Below are 24,766 nucleotides of genomic sequence, written 5' to 3' on the forward strand. Positions count from 1 at the left end.
GGCACAGCCGACAATAGATGAGCTACTGTTAGGGATGGTAAGGAGCCATGTAATAGCAATGCAAAAAATACCGGCATGAGAATTGGTAACCAGGTCATGACTGATCTGGCCTTTATTATGCACAGATCTGGCATTCAACAAGCAAGAGGTCAACACAAACTAAGTCAGCATATATAATAACCTGTGTTCAACGGGCTGGGCATTGGCAATATGGATCTTAGGTGGACATGGGAAGCACAACTGTTGTAACAGAGAAGCAAGATGAAAATAAGAACATAAGCACTGCCATATTGGGACAGACTGAAGGTCCATCAAGCCCAGTATCCTGTTTCCAACAGTGGCAAATCCAAGTCACAAATACCCGGTAAGATCGCAAAAGAGTAAAACAGATTTTATGCTGCTTATCCTAGAAATACAAGCAATAAATGGTAGAATAAAGTACAAATAGTGCCAAATGGTCACAAGGTTGATCAGAAGGATATGCACAAACGATGCGGATTTCAGACATCAAGCCGAAAATCTTGGTATGGACCTTATGCAAAGGAAATATTCCAAGAAAGTTTTGAAACGTGCATTCCTTCGGGCCAAATACAATAACAGAGATTTGCTTCTGCAAACCAAGAAGCGCAATGAACTTGATGATCAGATCATGACTTTCGTCATGCGATTTGCCCCAGGGGGAGAGAAGGCAGCTAAGATCATTAGACAGCACTGGCATATAATGAGGGCACATCCCTTTTTAAACAACATCGAGTCAGGACGGCTTTCTCACGGACAAGAAATCTTAAGGAGATACTGAGCCCCGCAGTGTTACCTAATGTAAACAGGGACACTATGCCCATGCAGCTAGGACATTTCAAATGCAATAAAACCAGCTGCAGAACCTGTGAACTCACTATTGGGGCCGCAAGTTTTAGTCACAATGGGCACACTTACCAATTGAGGTACCACACCACCTGCCGGACCACATACATTATTTATTATATATCATATGCCCATGTAATAAAATCTACACCGGCAAGTCAAGCAGGTCTCATAATGTCCGGATGATAGAACACAGATCGCGGATAACAGCACAGAATCTTGGAGCTCCGCTTGTACAGCACTGTGTCAACAACAAACATGCAATTGAATCTCTACGCTGTCTTGTAATTGACCATGTCACCCCCCACCCAAGAGGAGGAGATCGCAACAGAAGATTATTGCAGCGGGAAACTTTTTGGATATACCACCTAGCGATGGTTGAACCCAATGGGCTTAACACTTATGTCCATTGGGGATGTTACATGTAATGACTATCAGCTGTATTGCAGAAGTATCACACAGAGGCTGCTACTTCTGGCATTGCATAAGAAGAACGCCGGCACCATGTTTGAATCCTCAGAGAGCAATCCGAAGTTGTAGGAGAGAGACTGTAAGCCACGAGTCAATATATATTAGCAAGAGTGCCATATATATGGAGTTTTGAGCTAATATTTTTTTCATTTTGCATTCGCAGGACTTTCCCTTGACAAAGCACAAAAGCGAAACAGGCACCTGTCGGGATAGTAATCACTCCTGGATCTGCATACGGACATGCACGCAGATAAGTGTCTTATAAGTCATCTCCACTACAGTGAATGATAATACTCTTGTCGATAGAATATCGGTCACATAATTTAATAAGTTAAAACTGAGAGGTTAATGTTAATCACTGCATAAACAATATAAAAAGCACACAAAAATTTTTTTTTGCAAGATACGGATGGTTGGGGGCTGTCTATGATTATAATTGTCACATTGACCAGGCACACCAGACTAGTGATAAATTATTTGCCTTTGTAACTGTATGAGACTTCCCCAAAACACATCAACCTTGTGACCATTTGGCACTATTTGAACTTTATTCTACCATTTATTGGTTGTATATGGTGTATATCTTTGGTAGATTACCGCCACCACTATTTTGACAGTATCCTAGAAATAAGCAGTGGATTTTCCACAAGTCCATCTTATTTTATTTGTTACATTTGTATCCCACATTTTCCCACCTATTTGCAGGCTCAATGTGGCTTATATAGTGCCGGAGATGCGATTGTAGACTCCATTGTAGACAAATACAGAGTGATGTAGAGATAAGATAAAGTTCATGTGGTATTGCCATGTGAGATAAGGTAAAGTTCATGTGGTATAGCCACATATGGGTGTCATACATGGAAGAGTTGTGTTGTGTCCATACCGTATTTTGGTTTTGTTGTGTTGCAGCGATCAGTCATTTATGTTGGGTTGGTAGGGTATGCCTTTTTGAACAAATAAGTTTTTAGTGTTCTCCGGAAGCGTAGGTGGTCGTACGTGGTTTTCATGGCTTTTGGGAACGCGTTCCACAGTTATGTGCTTATGTAGGAAAAACTGGATGCGTAAGTTGATTTGTATTTGAGTCCTTTGCAGCTTGGGTAGTGCAGGTTTGGTATGTTTGTGATGATTTTGAAGTATTTCTAGTTGGTAGGTCAATCAGGTCTGTCATGTATCCCGGGGCTTCACCGTAGATAATTTTGTGAACCATTGTGCAGATTTTGAAAGTAATACGTTCTTTGATTGGGAGCCAATGTAGTTTTTCGCGGAGCGGTTTTGCGCTACCAAATCAGGTTTTTCCGAAGATAAGTCTGGCTGCCGTGTTCTGAGCAGTATGAAGCTTCTTTAATGTTTGTTCTTTACATCCCGCATAGATTCCATTGCAGTAGTCTATGTGACTTAGTACCATTGATTGTATCAGGTTGCGAAATGTTTCCCTTGGGAAGAATTGTTTCACTCGTTTGAGTTTCCACATTGAGTAAAACATTTTCTTGGTTGTGGATGTCACTTGTTTCTCTAGTGTTAGGCTGCAGTCTATTATGACGCCAAGGATCTTCAGGCTGTCTGAGAAAGGGAGGGTGTGATCTGGGGTGTTGATAATTGTGGGGCTTTGTCTCATTAACCCATGCTCGTGTATATGCTCTGCAATTTTGTTTTTTTATAATAGTCTCTACCATTTTGCCCGGCACCGGCATCAGGCTCACCAGTCTATAATTTCCCGGATCACCTCTGGAACTCTTTTTAAAAACTGGCATTATATTGGCCACCCTCCAATCTTCTGGTGTCATGCTTGATTTTAAAGAAAAATTACATATTACTCACACTAGCTCTGCCAAGTTCATTTTTCAATTCTACCAGTATTCTAGGTTGTAAAACATCTGGTCCAAGCGATTTGCCACTCTTCAATTTGTAAAACTGCCTCATTACATCTTGCAGGTTTAACAAAGAGTTGTATCAGTTCTTCTGACTCATCACCACAGAATCAAGCAAACAGAGTAGGGATGGACCATGGCTTCCCAACAAAGAAGAGAAGAGGCACTATAAGTATAGTGTCAGTATAACACTCTTTAATTCTCATTAAATGCAATAATCAGAACAATGTTCCTTTCAATGGCATACAAGATCCATCAGATGGAGTATAACAAAACTCCGGGACCCAACACTGATCAATGTCTCGGCATTAGCTGCCTGCCTTAGGGGTCACAATACTTCCTGTTGTACAGTAGTATACAACTATGATGGCCAAAAGACATGTAAAGCAAGTAACTCCATTTCATTTGCCGTCCTGCAGGGTTATCTGTCTCCTTTTGTGTGTGTGTTTGGTATGATTCATCAGGATTGAACACTGTTTCTGCAACTGGTATCTCGCCTACATCTTTCTCCATGAAGACCGAAGCAAACAACTTAATCTCTCCGCTATGGCCTTGTATTCCCTGAATGTCCCTTTTACTCCTCAGTCATCTAGCGATCCAGCTGATTCTTTTACCAGCTTCTAATATACCTAAAAAAGTTTTTACTATGTGTTTTTATCTCCAACACAATCTTCTTTTCAAATACTCTGTTTTCCTTATCAGCTCTTTATGACGCATTTGATTTGCCATTCCCTATATTGTTTCCTATCATTTTCAGTCAGATCCTTCTTCCATTTTGTGAAGGATTTTCTTTTAGCTCTAATAGCTTCCTTCACCTCACTTTTTAACCATATCAGCTGTCATTTGGCCCTTCTTTCCTCCTTTTTATTTCATTGCATTACCTTTCTCTGCAAAAACAAATGATCCTGAAGAATAAGAGAAGTTTGATAAGTTTTAACCTGTGTAACTTGGCCTACTAAGAGGGGCATAATCAAACAGGGCACCCAAGTTTTCATGAGAGCGTCCTCGCAGGACGGCCCCGCGAAGGGGCGGGGAAATCCATAATATCGAAACAAGATGGGCATCCATCTTTCGTTTCGATAATATGGTCGGGGACACCCAAATCTCAACATTTAGGTCAACATTAAATTTGCCATTTATCATCCTTTTCAATTCAAACCTGTCTTAGGATGTTAGTAGTTTGTTCATGTGCTTATACATTTTATACCATTTGTACATGCACCTATATTCAGGCTACATTTCTTTATGCATCTTCAAATGTTTTAACCATGTCAGTAACATAGACTTTCATTTAAGTATGTGCACATCTTTTAATTTTGCAATGATGTATTTTTTGTATTTTTTTATATATTCATTAAATTAATGTATGTGTTTAAATTAAGATAGCAACATAAACTTTATTTTATATGTATTTCAAGTTATATTTTATCAATTATGTCATTTATATTATATTTAGTACTAGCAAATCAAAATATAGTTGTTTCATCAACATATACATTTATACACATTTTATTATGTTTTTTACAGTTTGTATACATGTGTGCAATTCATCAACATATTATTTTGTATGTGATGTTTTTAACTGTTATTTAATTTTCATATACACAATTTTTATTTTATACAGTATGTATTTTGAGTTATAATACAATAATGTCATTTTCATTGCAAATATAGTTATGTTTTATCTTTAAATATATTTTTACATTCGTACATATATATGTGTGTATTCTATATGCATATCATTTTGTATTTGACCTGTTTTTAATTTTTATTGTACATACACTATTATTAATTTTTATTGTATATACACATTTTATAGACTTCTGATGCTGGCCTAATGGCCGAAACACAACGTTGTGTCGAGTCTTCATACTTCAATAAACTTCTTTACCAACATACATCTTCCAGTCTTTGGTATCCTTGGTCGCACAGTATAGGAGAAAATGCATCTCTTTGTATTTCTCTGTGCTGTGCTAAATGCAAGGTCTGGCCTCTTGGGATTTTGATTTAATTTGTTTATGGCTTGTGGTCACTTATTCTGTATTTGTGTTCTGTGTATGTGACCAAAAGTATTCTGTGAGCATCAATTTTCTATGTAGTATTCTATAGTACTTTGGCTTCTTCAGTTTTCTTGATAGATGTATTGATATTTTAGGGCCCCACTGTAATATTTAGGGCATATTTAAGGGAAGCCTATGTGTGTTGGTGGACCGTGGCTCAGTGGAGGATGAAGAGTGCACCCGCTTATATTTCCTCTAGCTCTCAATGTGGCCTGCAGCCACAGAGGCCAGCACTGCTACTCCCATTGAAGTTATTGAGAGTGGGGTAGGTGTGCGGTAGGATAGGGGCGTGGGCAGGGCATATCAGGTGGCAGGTGTTTCTCTAGTGCCCATTCACCCAACCTGCCTTCTGGCTACGCCACTGGGGTATACGTTCCTCCCTTTCTCATTCTCTCCCTTTCCTCCTCATCTCCATCCCTTGCATTGCCTCACCTTCCCCCCACCTCTTTATCTCCCCTCTCTCCTTATCAGTGCTTTTTTTCTACAATAAAAGGTGCCAGCATTCATGCAGAACCAACTTTCAGTGGGGGGGGGGGGGGGGGGGGGGGAAGAGGAAGCAGGGTAACCGGGACTTTTTTTTAAAGCCGGTATGGTGTATGTAGCCATGAGGCCCAGGATAGCTCTACCTGGAAGGTACTACCTCTGAGGGTCACAGGTTCAAGACTGGCTGGTACATCAATGGGGAAAAAACCCCAAGCTGGGAGATTTTGAGAAAGAAATGTAATGGGATGGTTGCAACACTTTTGGAAAGCAGGAAAAAAAAGGTGCTAGTGGTGCATACCAGCTGAAAAAAAAAAGCCTTGCTCCTCATCCTCTTCCACCCACTTTTCTCACAGCCAGGCCAGATACTTCTTCATGCTTCCATGGTAGACAAGCCTTTACTGCCACTGAACTGCTCCCTTTATCATCTTCTGAGGCATCTTCTGAGCTACTGCATTGCCGCCTCAGCTGGCTCTTCTTTCGATTTTCTGATGGTGCTGGATCTCTCAGCCACCAGGCTGCTCTCTTCATCGCCTCAGCTGGCTTTCCTTTTGATCTTCTGATGGTGTTGGGCCTCTCAACTACCACACTGCTCTCTTTACTGCCTCAGTTGCAGGGCCAGTCTTAGGCAGGGGCGATAGAAGCGGTTGCACAAGGCCCCGCGCCTCCAGGGGCCCCGTGGCGCTTCCTCCTGCTCCCTGCCATTCGATCCTCACCTGCCTGCTTCTCAGCTTTCCGACAGCCTTCCTTTCCTTCCAGCCGCCCTGCGTTTAAAAAGTCGCAGCAGCTACAGCAAAAGAACCAGGGTCGCGTCTACCTTCCCTTCTCTCTCAGTGTCCCGCCTTTCTCTGATGCAATTTCCTGTTTCTGTGAAGGCGGGACACAGAGAGAAGGGAAGGTAGAGGCGAGCCTGTTGCTTTTACTGCAGCCGCTGTGACTTTTTAAACACAGTGAGGCTGGAAGGAAAGGACGGCTGTGGGAAAGCTGAGGGCAGGTGGGGCTGGGGTGAGTCACTGGACATGGAGGGGAGGGCAGAGAAGAATCACTGAACACTGATGAGAGGGGAGGGCAGGGGACAGAGGAGAATCACTGGATGTGGATGGGAGAGGAGGACATGGGACAAATGAGAATCACTTGACATGAATGGGAGGGGAGGGCAGGGGAGAGAGGAGAGTTGCTGGACATGGATGGATGGAGGGGAGGACAGGAGAAATGCTGGACATGGATGGAGGTGAGGGAAGACAGGAAGGAGATGAACATGGATGGAGGGGAGGGGAGAAAGGAGAGGAGAAATGCTGGACATGGATGGAGTGGAGGGCAGGGAAGAGAGGAGAAATGGTGGAGGGAAGGAAAGACAGAGGAATGAGATGCACACAAATGGAGGGGAGAGAAATGCTGGACATGGATAGAGGGGACAGAAGACAGAGGAAGTAGATGCACATGGATGGAGGGGAGGGGGAGGGGAGAAACGCTGGACATGGATGGAGGAGAGGGGAAGAGAGAGAAAGGAGATACATATGGATGGAGGGGAGGAAAGAAAGAGGAAGGAGATGCATACTGACAGAGGTGAGGGAAAGGGAAAAGAGGAGAAAAACTGCACATGGCTGGAGAAAATAGGCAAAAGTTGCATCCACTCTATACTTCCTCCAGTCAAATCCGCGGAGGACCCAGCTTTTACCTATGGATGTAGGGCAAGAAATGAAGAAGAAAGGAGGAAAGTAAAGAAATAAATGGAAAGGAAGCCCTGGAAGTGGAGTTAAGGGAGCAGATAGAGAGCAGCAGAATCAGAGACTGGAACCAAAATGATCAGAAAAACAAAGTCACCAGACAACAAAATTAGAAAAAAATCATTTTATTTTCATTTTTGTGTTTGGAATATGTCCAATTTGAGAATGTACATCTGCTGTCTTATTTTGCAATGTATAGCAATGTTCTGTTTTTCTGGTATTGTGCTGCATGCAGAGTCTGTATGCTAATTTGTTTTGTGTCATTTTGGGTATACTGGAGCTGTAACAGCTTACAGAAATTATTTATAATGAAAAAAAAAGTTATTTTTCTTCTCCTGTACTGGTGTAATATTTTCAATGATTATTGTTTATATGCGCCATGGCTGGTAAAAGGGTGTGGCTAAATGTGCCAACATTGTCCAGCACACTATTAGCAGCCAACTTCATACAAAGTTAATTATGTTCAGTGGAAAATAAATCTGTTGGCTCAGGCTGCTTGCTATCTGAATATTCAATCACTGTTTCATTATTGCTACCAAGTATTACATATTAAGGGGATTCGTTTTCATTCATTTATCCAGTCCTTACACGCACATGTTTTTGCTTTTTAAACCCAAAGGTTTCCTATTATAGCATTTTACATGTTTGAATTAATTTTTCTATACAAGTTAAGTACATAAGTACATAAGTAATGCCATACTGGGAAAAGACCAAGGGTCCATCGAGCCCAGCATCCTGTCCACGACAGCGGCCAATCCAGGCCAAGGGCACCTGGCAAGTTTCCCAAACGTACAAACATTCTATACATGTTATTCCTGGAATTGTGGATTTTTCCCAAGTCCATTTAGTAGCGGTTTATGGACTTGTCCTTTAGGAAACCGTCCAACCCCTTTTTAAACTCTGATAAGCTAACCGCCTTCACCACTTTCTCCGGCAACGAATTCCAGAGTTTAATTATACGTTGGGTGAAGAAAAATTTTCTCCGATTTGTTTTAAATTTACTACACTGTAGTTTCATCGCGTGCGCCCTAGTCCTAGTATTTTTGGAAAGCGTGAACAGATGCTTCACATCCACCTGTTCCACTCCACTCATTATTTTATATACCTCTATCATGTCTCCCCTCAGCCGTCTCTTCTCCACACTGAATAGCCCTAGCCTCCTTAATCTTTCTTCATAGGGAAGTCGTCCCATCCCCGCTATCATTTTAGTCGCCCTTCGCTGCACCTTTTCCAATTCTACTATATCTTTCTTGAGATGCAGCGACCAGAATTAAACACAATACTCAAGGTGCGGTCGCACCATGGAGCAATACAACAACATTATAACATCCTCACACCTGTTTTCCATACCTTTCCTAATAATACCCAACATTCTATTCGCTTTCCTAGCCGCAGCAGCACACTGAGCAGAAGGTTTCAGTGTATTATCGACGACGACACCCAGATCCCTTTCTTGGTCCGTAACTCCTAACGTGGAACCTTGCATGACGTAGCTATAATTCGGGTTCTTTTTTCCCACATGCATCACCTTGCACTTGCTCACATTAAACGTCATCTGCCATTTAGCCGCCCAGTCTCCCAGTCCCGTAAGGTCCTCTTGTAATTTTTCACAATCCTGTCGCGATTTAACAACTTTGAATAACTTTGTGTCATCAGCAAATTTAATTACCTCGCTAGTTACTCCCATCTCTAAATCATTTATAAATATATTAAAAAGCAGCGGTCCTAGCACAGTTTTGCTTGATTTGTCTTTATTTCAAATAAAAGAAAACGTTTAAAACATATCCTGTCAACAAGGGGCGAGGCTAGGTAGGGCGTGACTAGGTGGGGGCAGGGTTAGGCGGGACTGGGGGGGGGGCACCAAACTGGTCTGCACAGGGCCCCGCAATTGCTAAGGCCAGCCCTGCTCAGTTGGCTCTTCTTTTGCTCTCATGGTTGTGGGCCTCATTTCTGTAACACTGCACTATTCATTACTGCCAGGTCCAGCTAGTCTCCGAGAGAAGGTTAAGGCATAATCAGGGAGAAATGGGGTGGATTTTTCAGCAAATTGGGCTGTCAAGACTTAGTCAGATAGACCCTTTTGAAAAACAAATCACCATCACCAAGTCCTCATGGTCTGTTTAAATCAGAGTTATAATTTGTACTAGAAACACATTCATTCCAAAGCAGACTTCCCACTCATACCACCACTTTCAAAAGAATTACACTGGTTTCTCAGCACTTTGCAATTTTTTTTTTTGCATTTTATCTACTGCAAAACAACCTAGAATGCTTCTGATTATACATACTTACATTAATTTGGTCAATGACAGCAAAACTCAGTGAAGAAAACCTGAAACAGACTTTGGAATGGCTATTGCAAATGTTAGTGTCTAGGTAAGAACGTATTAATTATTCTAGTCTTATCATGAAATCACAAACTGTTGTTTGCTTGTGTATCTACATACCGCAGTTTGAACAGAGAACGCACCTCCCCATGCTCTATTTGAATCAGCTCGTTGTAGCAAGCAATCATATTGCTATTCTCCACAAACCTCTGCAAAATGTCAAAAATATCATATAAAATCTTAGTGCGCTCACAGCATTACTCATACCTCCTCATCTGATGATGCTCTCATAAACTTTCTTTTATGGTGATTATTTGCAAGACAGTACAGCATGGGAAAGCAGCTACACGACTACTAATAATTATAATTTTAAAAGTTCTACCTTGTGTGTGCAATGAGTCATAAATACAGTAAAGCCTTCTCCACAGAGCTTACAACCTAGTCGAGACAAACGTACATGACAAACAGGAGATTCTAGGAGAATGTATAGTCCTAAAGTCTTGTACTTCACAAAAACACACAGTCATACCTAGGATGGATGAACAAGCAATAGATTACTGTCAGCTCATAATAGTTTCCAATGTGGAAACGGAGAAAGGACATTTTTGTACTTTATCAAATACAAGGGCCTGAATCACTAAGCTGTTTTCCAATAGACTGAAAATGGGTAAAAAGTCATAGAAAATCAGGTCCATAATGATTATAATAGTCCTTTTGTAGCTGCTACAATTGTGGCATAATTTAGAAGTCATTTATATTTATTTATGGTTCATTTCTACTCCACATTTTCACACAAATGCAGGCGCAATGTTGCTTACATGAATTATTTATGTATATATGTAAAACACTTTGAATGTAACCACAGAAAGAAGGTATATCAAATCCTGTCTCCTTTCCCTTATTAACCACCTTTATGAAGAGATTCACCAAAGGCAGTGTACAGCGTGTACAGTTTAACATAAAGCTTACAGTTTTGTTAACAGAATAACAATAGTAAAATGAGCAAATACAAGCATAAATACAATAAATGAGGTAAACTTGGAAAGCAAAAATTAAAGCCTAATAATAGGATTAACGTGAAACAGTATCAAAAATATACACCTGCAATAAAATCTGGGTTTAACATGGGTTAACACAGGACTTTCCTGCATGCTAAGCCCAGATTGAACACAGGCCGGCTGATATTCAAAACGAGTTAACCAACCGGGAATGTCTGCCGACCAGATAACTCGTTTATTGGCAGCTATCCGGTCATTTTCAATGGCACTTAACCAGATGTGGAAAATGACCAGTTAACGCCAAAGTGCAAACCGGCTATGTCGGGGCATTCCGGGTGCGTTTCAGGGGCAGAGTCCAGTTAGCTCCTGATATTTGGAGCTAACCAGCCAGTGTTAGTACATAGATAGGACCACATAAATAGCTCTTATCTTTGGGGTCCTTTTACTAAGGCACATGCTAAGAATTAGCTAAAAATTAGCACGCGCTAAACGGTAGAAACACCCACTATGAGTGTGATAAAAATGCTAGCACACCTTTGTAAAAGACCTCCTTTAAATTTAACTGGTCAAGCCTATATTCAGCACTGGACGATTAAGTTTAAACCAACAAAAGATATACCTCCTATTTTGGCAACCAAATTTGGCTGCCAAACTTAGCCAGTGATGCCCTGAATATTGGTGCATAGCCGCTTATATCGTGCGATATAACTGGTTTTCCACTAGGTGCAAACTGGCAATAATCAGCGGGAGATAGCTGGCTAGCCCCTCATGAATATTGCCAGCTAGCCGGCTAAATGTCGTTTAACTGGCCAGGAGCTGTTGCTGGCCGGTTAAATGGTTTTAAATATTGGGCAGGGTAATCATAACGTGTTAGCTGGATAATGTGGGAATGACCATTCTCCGGTTATTGCACGCCCCCTCCAAAAAATAATTTTTATTAAAGAATCTTTTTACTGAAAAAGAGATAACCAGGACAATAAACACATTAGAAAGAACAGTAAAATACTAAACCAAATCTCCATCAGAGCCACCCCAAAATCCCTACCCCGAACAGCTATATGGAACACAGAACAACTCGAGGTCTGGACTCTTATGACCCAAAGTATAAAGACCAGGGGACACTCAATGAAATTACATGGAAATATTTTTAAAACAAATAAGAGGAAATATTTTTTCACTCATAGAATAGTTAAATTCTGGAACATGTGATAACAGCGATTAGCATATCTGGGTTTAAAAAAAAAGTTTTGGACAAGTTTCTGGAGGAAAAGTCTACAGTCTGCTATTGAGATAGACATGGGGGAAGCCACTGCTTGCCCTGGGATTGGTAGCATGGAATGTTGCTATTATTTGGGTTTCTGCCAGGTACTTGTGACCTGGATTGGACACTGTTGGAAGCAGGCTACTGGGCTAGATGGACGGACCATTGGTCTGACCCAGTATGGCTATTCTTAGGCTCTTATGTTCTTTCCAGGGTCTCCTCTCCTTTTGACATTCCTTATCTATGTCCACCATCTATCTTTCTTCTGTGCCCCTATCTGACCTGTTCAGCATCTTTCTTCTGTGTTCTTGTCCCTATCCTTGCACCACGTTCAGTATCCCTATCCTCCCCCAATATTCAGCGTCTGCCCTCTCAGTTTCCCTCTCCTCCCAAGTTTTATTTAAGATTTACTATCCCGCCTATCATACGGAACGTCTAGGTGGTTTACAATCTAAAACTTTCTTAGGGAAAGGAGGGGGCATGACGAGACATGAGTAGGAGGAGGGGGAGAACTACAATCTCAATAGGATAGAAGAGGAAGTAATAGGAAGGGAGGTTTATCTAGTCTGTCAGGACCTTCTGGCTCATCTCTCATGGATAGTAAAAGAGAGGGGATTAGGTGTACGCATCGGAAAAAGGAAAGCTTTAACTTCCGACTTAAAGTTTTGACGCAATGTGTAGTGATGAGGGGACTATGGCAGTCTATTCCAATGTTCTGGGCCTTGGACTCGGAAGATCACTTTCCTCCTGTGTCTTTATCCCTCCCCCTGTGTTCAGCATCACTTTTCTGTGTCCCTTTCCCTATGATCCCTCCATGCCCAACATCTCTTGTGTGTCCCTGTCCATCCCCATGACCTGCTTCTGGGACCATCCAGGTTATTGGAAGGTGCACAGAGTGAGCACACTTTACTGGAGATATTCAGAGGCTCACCCCTTTAATTGTTGTGTCCTGAAAGTGACACTAGAAATGAAAACTGGGCTACGTCACAGCTCTGGAAAAGATGGATGTTCATGATATGAAAATGGCTGACCTGAATGTTCATGTCCCCACACATGGACATTTATGTCGCCATTTTAGAACACGGGCACTCATGTTAACATCCATATTACAGTTTAGCTACATCCTTGTCTGGACATTCATGGTTATAAAATGGCTGTTCGTTCTGGATGTATTCAAATGTTACTGGAGTTGGATGTCCTTTCTAAAATGGGTTTCCATATCTATAACTGTTGAAAGTCTAGATGATCAATAATTTAAAATCAATATCTAGGCTGAACTAATGGCATAGCCAAGAGTGCGCAGGGGCTCAACCAGCAGGGGCTCAACCACTTTGGGACCAATCCCTTTCAGCAACAGCGTACAAGGTTGGGGTTGCTGGCAAGGATGTCCAAGCCCCACCAGATGAAGATGTCCTCTGCCTGAACCTCCTGTGCCATCTGAGCAGTGGGTAAGGTTGACAACTCTCTTCCATCTGCCAACAGTGGCACTCTCCACTCCATGTTCAGTTCATGCATATAAACTAAGCTAGCACAGAAAGTGCTGGCGTCAGCAGCTGGAAGCGTGCTGTTAACTTACCCTCTGCTTAGACACCATGGGGGGCTCGGACAGAGGACATCTTCAGCTGGCGGGATTTGAGTATCCCCCCCCCAGTCAAGGTATTAATTTTAATGAAGTGCAAGGAGGGGGCAGAGAGGAAGTGTGTGGGACCACCCTATCAACCTATCACCATTGGGCCCATGCAGAAATGGATTTCTGGCTATACTACTGGGCTGAACAGTACTTACCCTATTAAAGCCTGCATGAAGAAGAGGAAGGACAGACATTTCTTCTGGGTCCCCAGATCTATAGGAAGCAGAAGATACCATTCATTAATTAACACAGTTATACAAACACATGTCACAAGTAAATGACCTTGTATGAAACACTCTGGTAGCAAAAATTAGCACATCCAAATATGTGAGACAAAGGAATACTCAAATTTTATAACCTTTTTATTTCTAAAGGGTTTGTTACATACATCTAATAAATTGATTAAAATGAGCTAGCAAACTGAGAAATACCAGTGTCCCTAAAACAGTGACATAGAGGCATATTTTCAAAGCACTTTGGGAAGCTAAGTTCCATAGGTTTCTATGGAACTTTGGGAGGCTAAGTGCTTTGAAAATGAGCCTGATAGTATTCATTTCTATCTCTGCTAATAGATTACGCATTCCATAGATCTGCCAATAAGAAACAAAGTCAAATCGTCAAGATCCCTCCTAAACCTACACTACCCAAATTGCAAAGGACTGAAATACAAAACAACTTATGCTTCCAGCTTCTTCTACATAAGCGCAAAACTATGGAACGGCCTCCCAAAAGTTGTGAAAACAATACACGACCACCTGAACTTCAGGAAATCTCTAAAAACCAACCTCTTCAAAACGGCCGACCCAAACGACCCCACGTAAACTTCCCATCCAGCAACAAAACAAGATTATAATCGGACTGGACAACACGCAATCTTCATCCATTCTGACCCTCCAATTATAACTTATATGATCACTTTACAACCTTGTATCTGTTATTAACTGACTGGGCAAGCGACATTGATGGTACTATGTAAGCCACAAATAGGTGGGAAAATGTGGGGTACAAATGCAATAAATAAATAAATAGACGTTCTAGCTTACTTTCACTGGCCTGCAATATAAGGCATTCTGAACTCACCCTTTTTTTTCCCAAATTAATGAAGAATTAATCAGGTTGATCCAAGATGGCCACGCTCTGTTAAGACGCTGTGGATCGTTTTCCCTGTTGTTAGAGAATGCCGAAACGACGAGGGAGAATAGCGGCTAGAGCCTCCCCGCTACCTCCCCCCTTACCTGGTCCAATTGACCAATACCTTCGACCACAAGGAGCCGTTCAACAAGGCGGAACGCCGCCGGTAGGGAACGCCGGCGATCGGGAGATATCGGCTTTGAAACCACTCTGAGCCCCACCGCACGTACACCGCCTCCCCAGCCGATTGGTGCGAGTTCCTTCCTCTCTGGATCGACGGGGTCCCCCCTGGAAGGTGTTAGGGGCCCGGAAGAACGTCGTGAGGAAGCTTCAATTCTATCTGAGGAGGGACTGGAGGGCAGTTTGCTCATGGAACCGCCGCGGAATGAGGGGAGAGGAGCTGAGGGACAAAGTGCGAGCCATGATCAGATGTCTGAAAGGTGTGTACTACCTAAAGAGTTAGTAGTCAAACCAAGGGAAGTGACTTTAGACGCTTTATGGGATTTAGTATCTAACCTGGGACAGACTTTCTTGAAGCAGATTAATGATGTTTCACCAAAAATAAAGACTTTAGAAATTGACTTACAAAAAAAAGAGGAAGATATCAAGGTTTTGAAAGATAAAGTTGATAAAATGGACCATAAGATTAAAAGTTTTGAATTATTACAACCTGCAATGATAAAAGACTTGACAAATCTCAGGTATAAAATGGAGACTTTTGATAATTATACTAAGAATCATAACCTGAGATTTGTTAATTTTCCTAAAATACAAAATGTTGCTCCTCTTGACATGTTGAAAAGATATCTTCGGGAAGTTTTGAATGTGCCGGAACAGAACCTACCACCTTTTTCTCAAGTGTATTATATCCCAGGGAAGCGCCTGAATCAAGTAGCTGAAAATCCCATAGATATATCTCTCTTGCTTGAAACTTCTGACACTGAATTAGCAACAGCCGCCACTTTGGTGGCGACTGTTACGTTATTGCCTGACAAGGATTGGATTTTCCGTTTGTTCTTCCGTAATAAGGACAAAACTTTTTTAAGTTTTAAAATCTTGCTATTTCCAGATGTCTCTAAGGAGACAAGACGACGGAGGAAACAATTTTTGCTCCTTAGGCCAGAAATTCTGCACTTGGGGGGTACCTTCTTTTTAAGATACCCCTGCAAGTGCATAGTAAGGCTTAAGGAGAAGAAATATGTATTTACAGAACCTGCACATGTATCGACACTTATAACCTCAGTAAAAAGCGAGAAGCATTAAAGAAAGGAACTTCTCCACTTAACAGAGTTTGGAATCCTGTATTGTTTTCCTTTATATATTTCTCCCTTAGATTTACTGAAATCTTGGATCTTAATTTATGGACTTGAGTGTCACTTATCCTTTTGAGAATGTAATTTTATTTTCTCCTTTTTCCTTTGATTAATGTATCAAATCTGTTTGGTATTGACACTTTTCCAACACAAGATGTTTCTTGTATATATTGTATAAACTAATAAATATAAATAAATAAATAAATAAAGAATTAATCAGGTTAAGGATGAGGGGTACTAAAGGCCATGTTTCCTAAGACACGCTAGAGGCGCACTAGCGTTTTTAGTGCACCCTAAGCACTAGCATGTGTTAACCGTGTAGATGCCCATAATATTCCTATGGGCATATACAGGGTTAGTACATGCTAATTTTTATCATGCACTAAAAACACTAGCGCACCTTAGTATGCAGGGCCCTAAGTGTTTTCCTCAGAAGATGAACTATAGAACAAACCCTTTAGCACATCAGATGCCATGGCTGTGAAATTTCTCTGATCAGCCACAGCACCTTGCAAAAGTATTCACACCCTTGCACATTTTCCCCCATTCTGCTGTCTAAAAAATAAACTTCAAGATGCATTAGTTTATGAGTTTGTTTCATTGACTTACACAACATATGCTACACTTTCAACATGAAAGAAATATAGAATTTTTCAAAAAGAATACAAAACATATAAGTCTTGATTGCATAACTGCCTAAACAAGGAATTCTTTGCCACTTGATCTGCAGTTGGAAAGATCACCTTTGAGATTTAAAAAACTGATCATGGCATCTTTGTTTAGGCAATATTTTGACTTTTAATATCTTCCGAGTGTATCTCTGCTTATTATTTTTTCATTGTTATATGGTTAAGATTGTTGTGCTATTTTGAATCCCTTTCTTTTGTATTTTGTCTGGGCTTGTTTTGTTTTTAGGCTGATTTTAGTTTTTGATGTAAACCACGTTGATGCGTAATTTTTATGTGAATGGTGGTATATTAAATTATACGAAATAAACAGAGACCACCTGAGTCTAATCACACTAGCTGAGCTGATTTGAAAACTCTTCTGTGCAGGAGCGTAGCCAGACAACAGATTTTGGGTGGGCCTAGGCAAGATGTGGGTGGGCACCAAGTGTTCTTCCCTTACCTCCAACCACCAAACAAATCTCAGCTGGCAGGAAAATGCTTCTTTCCACCTTGGCAGTCTGCAGCAGGCATGCACTGAAAACTGAGTATGCACAGGTGCCAGTATCGTGGAGAATAGCATTTTCGTTACCATCAGGGGGAAGTCTTCAGCTGGCCAAGCTTGGGATCCCCACCAGCTACTGCTAAACATATGCTACAGTTGGGTGGGCCTGAGCCCTATATGGGTGGGCCCCGGCCCACCCAGGCCTACCTGTGGCTACGCCACTGCTTCTGTGAATAATCAATTTGTTTTCTAAAACTATTTAAATGATTCAGATTGAGGGTAAGCTATTTAAAAAATTCAATATGTTTCAACATCTTTTGGGGCACCACCAAGACACTGCCTCAGATCAGGCTGTTCCTTCAAAGTCAATAGCTATGGACTGAGAGGACTAGCAAGGAAGGGCACAAAGAGGTTTTATGATTATTTTAAAGGAACCACACAGGTCTCTGGCTGAAAACAGGGAAGAGTTAATTTTCATTCCTTTATTTTATATTTATATGTTGTTGTATCCAAAAATTCAAAATGGCTTATAGCCAAACATATATATTAATTTATACAAATAAAACAAATTAAAGAATAGATATCCTTCCAGCCTATGAAAAAATGCCCAACTAAAACCCCCCAAAACACTATTTAAAATCACCACTCCCTCCTCAATAGACTATACTTTTTCATTTAAAACAGAATTCTTATTCACTAATTCTTCCTATGTTAGATACAATGACCTCATTCTAGGCACGAATTGTTGCCAAAGGCAGAGTAAATTGGTAAATATTTAACATCAGCCTAAATGTAAGACAATTCATACAACTATGCAATGAAACCAGTAAGGTATTCCAAAAAATAAGACCAGATACACTAAATATAACCAATTGAGAACGTTGCCTCCGACTCCGAAGTATTCTAGAATGTTTAACAGTATATTATGGCTTACCATGTCGAATGCACTGGACATGTCAAATTGTAGCAGGAGTATGTTGTTGCCAGTTGCAATTGCTCACTTGAATTTAGTAAGCAAAGTAGTTAATACTGTTTCGGTGCTGTGGTTAGCCTGAAATCCTGATTGGGAGTTGTGAAGAATTGAGAATTTATCTAAATATTCAGTAAGTTGTTTGGTTACCATACCTTCCATTAGTTTGGTTATCAGAGGGATAGACGCTACTGGACGATAGTTGGTTAAGTCATTTGTGCTTTTTTTGGGGTCCTTGGGTTAAGGGGTGAGTAAAATGTTTCCTTTATCCTTTGGGAATAGTCCATTTTATAACATAAAATTTACATGGAGCGTGAGGTACGATATGAATTGTTGAGGAGCTAATTTTAGAAGGTTGTTAGGGCAGATATCTAATTTGCATTGGGACTTGGCAAATTTTTTGAGGCCTTGGGAGATGGAATCAACCAAGAGTGTGTCAAAGTTAGTCCAGGTTCTGTCTACTGGATGTTCACCGGGGATTGGATCTAGGCCGTCAAGAAATCTTACGTATTCTGTGGAATTGATATGTAGCGTAAGTCTTAACTTAACAATTTTCTCTCTGAAGTAATTCGCCAGATTATCTGCCGAGGGGGTATTTGTGCTGTTAGAGGTGATCGGTGTGGTATCTAATAATTTGTTCACAAGTTGGAAGAGTTTATGTGTATCATTAAAGTGTGGCCCAATTTTAGTTTTGTAGTATGCTCTTTTGGTTTGTCTGATGGTGTATTTGTATTTTCTTTGTACAGTGGTGGAAATAAGTATTTGATCCCTTGCTGAATTTGTAAGTTTGCCCACTGACAAAGACATGAGCAGCCCATAATTGAAGGGTAGGTTATTGGTAACAGTGAGAGATAGCACATCACAAATTAAATCCGGAAAATCACATTGTGGAAAGTATATGAATTTATTTGCATTCTGCAGAGGGAAATAAGTATTTGATCCCCCACCAACCAGTAAGAGATCTGGCCCCTACAGACCAGGTAGATGCTCCAAATCAACTCGTTACCTGCATGACAGACAGCTGTCGGCAATGGTCACCTGTATGAAAGACACCTGTCCACAGACTCAGTGAATCAGTCAGACTCTAACCTCTACAAAATGGCTAAGAGCAAGGAGCTGTCTAAGGATGTCAGGGACAAGATCATACACCTGCACAAGGCTGGAATGGGCTACAAAACCATCAGTAAGACGCTGGGCGAGAAGGAGACAACTGTTGGTGCCATAGTAAGAAAATGGAAGAAGTACAAAATGACTGTCAATCGACAAAGATCTGGGGCTCCACGCAAAATCTCACCTCGTGGGGTATCCTTGATCATGAGGAAGGTTAGAAATCAGCCTACAACTACAAGGGGGGAACTTGTCAATGATCTCAAGGCAGCTGGGACCACTGTCACCACGAAAACCATTGGTAACACATTACGACATAACGGATTGCAATCCTGCAGTGCCCGCAAGGTCCCCCTGCTCCGGAAGGCACATGTGACGGCCCGTCTGAAGTTTGCCAGTGAACACCTGGATGATGCCGAGAGTGATTGGGAGAAGGTGCTGTGGTCAGATGAGACAAAAATTGAGCTCTTTGGCATGAACTCAACTCGCCGTGTTTGGAGGAAGAGAAATGCTGCCTATGACCCAAAGAACACCGTCCCCACTGTCAAGCATGGAGGTGGAAATGTTATGTTTTGGGGGTGTTTCTCTGCTAAGGGCACAGGACTACTTCACCGCATCAATGGGAGAATGGATGGGGCCATGTACCGTACAATTCTGAGTGACAACCTCCTTCCCTCTGCCAGGGCCTTAAAAATGGGTCGTGGCTGGGTCTTCCAGCACGACAATGACCCAAAACATACAGCCAAGGCAACAAAGGAGTGGCTCAGGAAGAAGCACATTAGGGTCATGGAGTGGCCTAGCCAGTCACCAGACCTTAATCCCATTGAAAACTTATGGAGGGAGCTGAAGCTGCGAGTTGCCAAGCGACAGCCCAGAACTCTTAATGATTTAGAGATGATCTGCAAAGAGGAGTGGACCAAAATTCCTCCTGACATGTGTGCAAACCTCATCATCAACTACAGAAGACGTCTGACCGCTGTGCTTGCCAACAAGGGTTTTGCCACCAAGTATTAGGTCTTGTTTGCCAGAGGGATTAAATACTTATTTCCCTCTGCAGAATGCAAATAAATTCATATACTTTCCACAATGTGATTTTCCGGATTTAATTTGTGATGTGCTATCTCTCACTGTTACCAATAACCTACCCTTCAATTATGGGCTGCTCATGTCTTTGTCAGTGGGCAAACTTACAAATTCAGCAAGGGATCAAATACTTATTTCCACCACTGTAGATGTTTCCAGGCGTTGAGTGTGGAGTCGTCTTTCTTTTTGTTCCATGCTTGTTCTAACCTTCTACTTGGGTTTTTAGTTTTTTCAGTTCTTCGTTAAACCACGGTATTGAGTTTTTTCTTCGTGAGGTTCTAGTTTGTAATGGTGCTATATTGTCTATAATGGTTCTGCACCTGTTGTCCCATTCTTGAAGAAATTGATTTGAATCTGTTTGAGCTGACCAGTCATCATTATAAAATTGTTGCCAAAATATGACCAGGTCAATTTGACCTCTCATGGTATAGGTTATACGTTCTTTAATATGGTGTAAGTTGTTTTTTCGCCATTGGAGGTGGAAATTTAGTTTGTAATGATCAGACCATGGTACAGCTGTCCATTTTGTAGATGTTGATAGAAGATTAAGGTCTGATGAGAATTTATACGTGATGATGTCAAATGTGTGCCCTTTAATATGAGTTGGTTCCATATTCGGCCACTGAAGATCCCATAATAGGAAGAGATCCATACATTCATGTACATTGATAGAGTTATGGTCTTCAAGGTGAAGATTAATATCCCCTAATATAATAAGGTTGGAGGTGGAAATACATGTGTTCGATATGAAGTCCATAATGTGTGTTTGGCAGTCAAGCCAATTTCCTGGTGGTCTGTAAAATAGGACTACATTAAGGTGGTTACACAAATTTATATGATTAATTCGGACTGAGGCAATTTCGAGTTGTGGAAGTATGGACTCAGTTACGGTAGTAACAGTAAAGTGGGATCTATGGATTGTTGCTATTCCTCCTCCTCTTTTTCCATTCCTCGTCCAGTGGGTTATTTTGTAGCCAGGGGGCACAAATCTAGAATTATAGGGTCTTTAGGATCGTGAATCCAGGTCTCGCTAATAAAGAGAAAATCAAGATTGTCTGACACAATCCAGTCTGTTATAGTTGTTGTTTTGTTGACTACTGACCTGGCATTTATTGGTAGGACCATTAGTGTCGAAGGTGTGTTAATTTTTATTAGTTGTCTATCCTCTTGGAGTTTGATTTTATTTTGTTCTTTCTTTCCTTTAAATTGGTTATAGCTATATGTAGTAGATTTACCTTTTGGTTGGTTGTTATTCTTCTGATGATGATTATTATATTTAGGTAATCTGCAAAGATTAACTACTGTGGGTATACTGTTGTCTGTGGGAATAGTGGTTAGAACGTGGGAGATCAGTGATAGGGAGTAAATTGTTAAGAGTAATTTGGTAGTATTCATTTTAGCTTTGGTTTTTGGAATATACAAAGGGTAATGGAGTTTACTGACTAGCAATTAGTGACACTTGCAGTCATTAGTATGATATAGTACAATGCAATCCAATGCAATATAAGCAGTAATAGCTAATAGGATTTTAACAGAGCGATAATGCTATTCACTATAGTGCAATATGATGCAATATAAGCACTCGTAGATCATTAATCAATAATACATGTCAGTGTAACCATACCTTATAGTGCAGTATAATGTAACATTGGTAGTTAGAGGTTAAATCTAATGATTCAGGTCATTAATGCAATTCAAAATAATCCAATGTGATGCTGTAGGAACCGTTAAGAGGTAGTTAGCCGCAAAATACGGCAGAAAATAAGATATTAAGAGCCAATAAGAAGTGATAGAAACCAAAATAGAGCAGTAAAAGGTATGGATCCCTTATTGTTCATTTATATTACCATAGACAGGTTAGTTTCATTCATATCCAGGGTACATATCCAGCTGACCACTGGAGAGATTAAGGTATGGACCCCTCATGAATCCCCAGTGGCTGCTATCCTCTTCCCTGAACATGTAACCAAAAGAAATACCAGGTTCTGACAGCGTCAGGTATTATGGGCATTCTGAACAAAGTAGAAAGCAAGTAGCCAGTGCAGTGGACATTAAATCAGGTGACCCGAGTTCGATTCCTACTTCAGCTGTTGTGAATTGTGAAACACCAACATATACCTACTGTAGCTAAATATTTATGACACCTGCAAGCCTGAAAGCTATTGGGGTGGTGTACAGTCAGGTACAGTAGGTATTTCCCTGTTCCTGGAGGCTTCAGCATTTAAAAGAGTTGTAGGAGGATATGAACCTGAGCGCCTTGGTTTACAGTCCACTGCATTGACCATTTTCCAGTCGCTTCCTGGTCAACATTGGTGCGCCTAATCTTCAGCAACTCGAAATGCCACTATTTGGGAGTTATGGAGAGGGGGAATTTGCAGATTTGTAATAGCCCCGATGGAGCACAGTTTTCAAGTGTCAGTACCTGATCAGTGACGTCACTTCCTCCCTTGCTTTGTTTTTTTTTTGTTTGTTTGTTTTTACATTTTCAAATAAATGGCATAGAGCAAATGAAACAAATACAAATATTTTTTTAAAACGAAACAAAAATAATTTTGTGCACACATGTAGTACAGAGTTCTTGTACATTGGTCTTGGAGACAAATGGATCATGTTCAGGTTGTGACACTTTTTAGGCCACGAACAATCATCCAAAGGCGATATACATGAGGTTACAAAACCAGAGGTTTGAAGAAGCTCTTGAAGATTTGTGTGTATATTCATCTTATGATGTTAGTCTTATAAACGCTATTGCAACTTATAACAACTGTTCTCTTTTATAACTCTAATTCTTCCTATCATACCAGAGTCATGACTTCTCTTCAGTTATAATCCTTATTCAAACCACCATTTTCTTTTAGGTTTAATTACTGTAACTGCCTCAGCTTTTCTGTCTATGGGGCATGATTACAAAAGGGCATAAGCACTTAACATATGCTAACAGCAAGATGGCCTTAAGGGGTTCTACGGTAATATACTCTTTAGCGCATGCATCAGGGAATTTTTCTATGAGAAGGCATAGCAATATTATCCTGCTAGTACATTATAGGTAATGTGCACTAACTGGAAAACAGCTGAGTTAATGCTGGATCACTTAGCGCGTAAGAGTTGCCAGGTGCTCCAGCGTTAATTCCATGCGTCAATGACTACTTAAGGGCATGACCTGCATAAAATATACTCTCAAAAAGAAAAGCATCAGATTTGCAGTTAACACACGCTAAAATTTGTAACTCCAAAACCTATCACCCTTTAGTAAATATGCCCCCATGATAGGTATAGAATCTGCGGTCACCTGCAATAGATTTCCTAAATCTGTTTTATTAACTCTTCACTTTTGCATCAATTTCATCTTAAAAATTACGTAAGAAACTGCACACCTTAGATTCTCTATATCCATGATAGATAATATTTTGTTTATCTACATGCTGCACTATTTTAAAAATTATGTGCACTATATTAAATGTTAACTTGCCTTGCCATATCATTTCTGCATACAGTTTGTAAGATAAACTCTGTACAAAGTAAACTTGAATTGCATGCACAGGAAAGATGAGTGTAAACCTCAATGTTTTTGAACCTGTACTGCAAAAAGAATAACACATGCACTAATGATTATGTTCCTTGATAGGCTATTATTTACCATAATTTTTCCATTTGGGAGACAGTGAGAAAATATGTAAAGTAATTATACAATTAGCTGCTATAAGAACTATTTGGAGCTAGTTCAATTTAACGAAGGTTTGAAGGATCAGTAGGGAAAAAGAGTTCTTAATTATGCTCTTTATTCAGAGAAAAGCTAATAAGTTTCACAGAAGAAAATAAATTAGAGCTGATTTTCTCATCTACCTCTATAATACCATTAGAGAATGATTGTTTGACATAAGGTAATCACATAAATGTATTTTGCTATTTGCACCAGAAGTGCCAAGCAAAATGCTTTCAATCTGAACTTGAAACTGGAAAAATGGGGTATGTGGGTGTTGCATGTCTGGGTAATTTTGCATTTTGTAAAAGTAGGTTTGGATGGTTTTCCTTTCCAGTCTCAGCTCCTTCACTAATGCCTTTCTATTCTCCAATTATCCCTATATTTGACAGTTCCTTCCCAATGATATCATGCACACCTGGGAAAGAGATAGAGGGAGATTACTACATACACACAGAGCTTAAACAGATGTTTGCCAAGACTTTCAGGAACTATTGTACTAAATTACCTTCTTGCATGACAACCAGGAAAACAAATACATACACAGAGTTTAAGTCCATCAAAAGCAGCAACCACTATCTCCCAAATTATACATATGGCGCCTTA

The 24,766-nt window shown here is 40.6% G+C and overlaps 1 protein-coding gene across 2 annotated transcripts in view; it reads right to left on the bottom strand.

The window, feature by feature from the left end:
- The window catches only part of PDE8B (phosphodiesterase 8B), a 282,903-nt gene that overhangs the window by 121,463 nt on the left and 136,674 nt on the right, over window positions 1-24,766 (bottom strand). For both annotated transcript variants that reach the window (XM_030192290.1, XM_030192291.1), the window contains exons 5-6: window positions 13,842-13,899; window positions 9,918-10,006 (exon numbers count right to left, since the gene is read on the bottom strand). In XM_030192290.1, the coding sequence (XP_030048150.1) occupies window positions 9,918-10,006; window positions 13,842-13,899 (147 nt within the window). The remainder of the gene's footprint in view (window positions 1-9,917; window positions 10,007-13,841; window positions 13,900-24,766) is intronic.

The sequence above is a fragment of the Microcaecilia unicolor genome, chromosome 2 (genome assembly GCF_901765095.1).
Source record: "Microcaecilia unicolor chromosome 2, aMicUni1.1, whole genome shotgun sequence".
Taxonomy (NCBI): domain Eukaryota; kingdom Metazoa; phylum Chordata; class Amphibia; order Gymnophiona; family Siphonopidae; genus Microcaecilia; species Microcaecilia unicolor.